This window comes from Propithecus coquereli, unplaced genomic scaffold, assembly GCF_000956105.1.
Source record: "Propithecus coquereli isolate 6110/MARCELLA unplaced genomic scaffold, Pcoq_1.0 Scaffold703, whole genome shotgun sequence".
NCBI lineage: Eukaryota > Metazoa > Chordata > Mammalia > Primates > Indriidae > Propithecus > Propithecus coquereli.
In genome coordinates, this window is record NW_012153097.1 from 731,570 (window position 1) to 733,237 (window position 1,668).

The following is a 1,668-nucleotide window of genomic DNA, read 5'->3' on the forward strand; positions in this document are numbered from 1 at the left end:
CCCCAGGGTTCGAAGGGGTCAGCCTTGCGTGAAGACCCCGCCCTGCTCCTGAGAATGTGAGACTCACTCCACATAACCACAGAGCCTCACAGCGGGGCCCAATTTTATGGGCAGATGGGGTTCAAGAGTTTGGTATAGATTTTTTTTCCAAATTATGCTTTAGTTGCTTTCCAAATCTTTCTTATATGGGATATATCTCTGAATGTCTTTAAGATCCCAATTGTATTCTTAAACCGGAGAAGTTAATTCAATTCAGACTTCTATAACAAAAACTCTAGAAATAAGGAATTTCATTTCTCTTTTTTTCAATGATTCACTTTTTGTGTTAGCCTAGGACAGCAATTCTGCAAATTTCCAGTACTTGTTGACAAATGACACTGTCTATCTTCAGGAAAGTTTATGACCTTGAACTGTGGCAACCTGGCTGTAAGTTACCAATTCTTTTGATCCACAGTTGTGAATTCTTTGTTTTGTAAATTTGTTAAATTATAGGTCATTTATAATCCTCAAATCTCCAGCCCATGGGACTTCTTCCAGTTAGCACAGCCAGGCTGGGGCATACACACACGTGCAGATTCACTAAACGTTCGTTTCAGAGAGCTGCAGTACATTCACTCTAAATCTCTCCTTGGGGGCCTAGGTGAAACCTCATGGACAATAGCACTTGGATGACCAACCACACTGGAGGATCATATTTTACCCTGATGGGACTCTTCAGTCAATCCAAACATCCAGCTGTACTTTGTGTGGTCATGTTTGTAGTTTTCCTGATGGCCATGTCTGGAAATGCTGTCCTGATCCTTCTAATACACTCTGACCCCCACTTCCACAGCCCCATGTACTTTTTCATTAGTCAGCTGTCTCTCATGGACATGGTGTACATTTCTACCACTGTTCCCAAGATGCTCATGGACCAGGTCACTGGTGTGAATAAGATCTCAGCCCCTGAATGTGGGATGCAGATGTTTCTTTATTTGACACTAGTAGGTTCAGAATTTTTTCTTCTGGCTGCCATGGCCTATGACCGGTACATGGCCATCTGCCATCCACTTCGTTACCCTGTCCTCATGAACCATAGGGTGTGTCTCTTCCTGGCATCTGGCTGCTGGTTCCTGGGATCAGTAGATGGCTTCATGCTCACTCCAATCACCATGAGCTTCCCCTACTGCAGGTCCCGGGAGATTCACCATTTCTTCTGCGAAGTCCCTGCTGTAACGATCCTTTCCTGCTCAGACACCTCACTCTACGAAACGCTCATGTACCTGTGCTGTGTCCTCATGCTCCTCATTCCCGTGACAGTCATTTCAAGCTCCTACTCATTCATTCTCCTCACCATCCACAGGATGCGCTCAGCAGAGGGCCAGAAGAAGGCCTTTGCCACCTGTTCCTCTCACATGACTGTGGTCTTCCTCTTCTACGGGGCTGCCATCTATACCTACATGCTCCCCAGATCCTACCACACTGCTGAGAAAGACATGATGGCGTCTGTCTTTTATACCATCCTAACTCCTGTGCTGAACCCTTTAATCTATAGTTTTAGGAATAAGGATGTCATGGGGGCTCTGAAGAAAATGTTGAATGTGGGACCTGTCTTTCAAGAAACTGTCAAGTAGGAAATATGGTACCAATGATTCTGTTTCCTTCTCTCTGTACACGAGATGGTTAGGA

General features: G+C 45.0%; 1 protein-coding gene across 1 annotated transcript; it reads left to right on the plus strand.

The window, feature by feature from the left end:
* Positions 1–631: 631 nt before the first annotated feature.
* On the plus strand, positions 632–1,643 carry LOC105823987 (olfactory receptor 2T29). Its single transcript, XM_012661300.1, has one exon. The coding sequence runs from the start codon at positions 651–653 to the stop codon at positions 1,611–1,613; it is 963 nt and encodes a 320-aa protein (XP_012516754.1). The 5' UTR covers positions 632–650; the 3' UTR covers positions 1,614–1,643.
* Positions 1,644–1,668: the final 25 nt, after the last annotated feature.

Coding starts and splice junctions, on each gene's coding strand:
- LOC105823987 (XM_012661300.1), top strand. CDS start 651: ATGGACAATAGCACTTGGATGACCAACCACACTGGAGGATCATATTTT.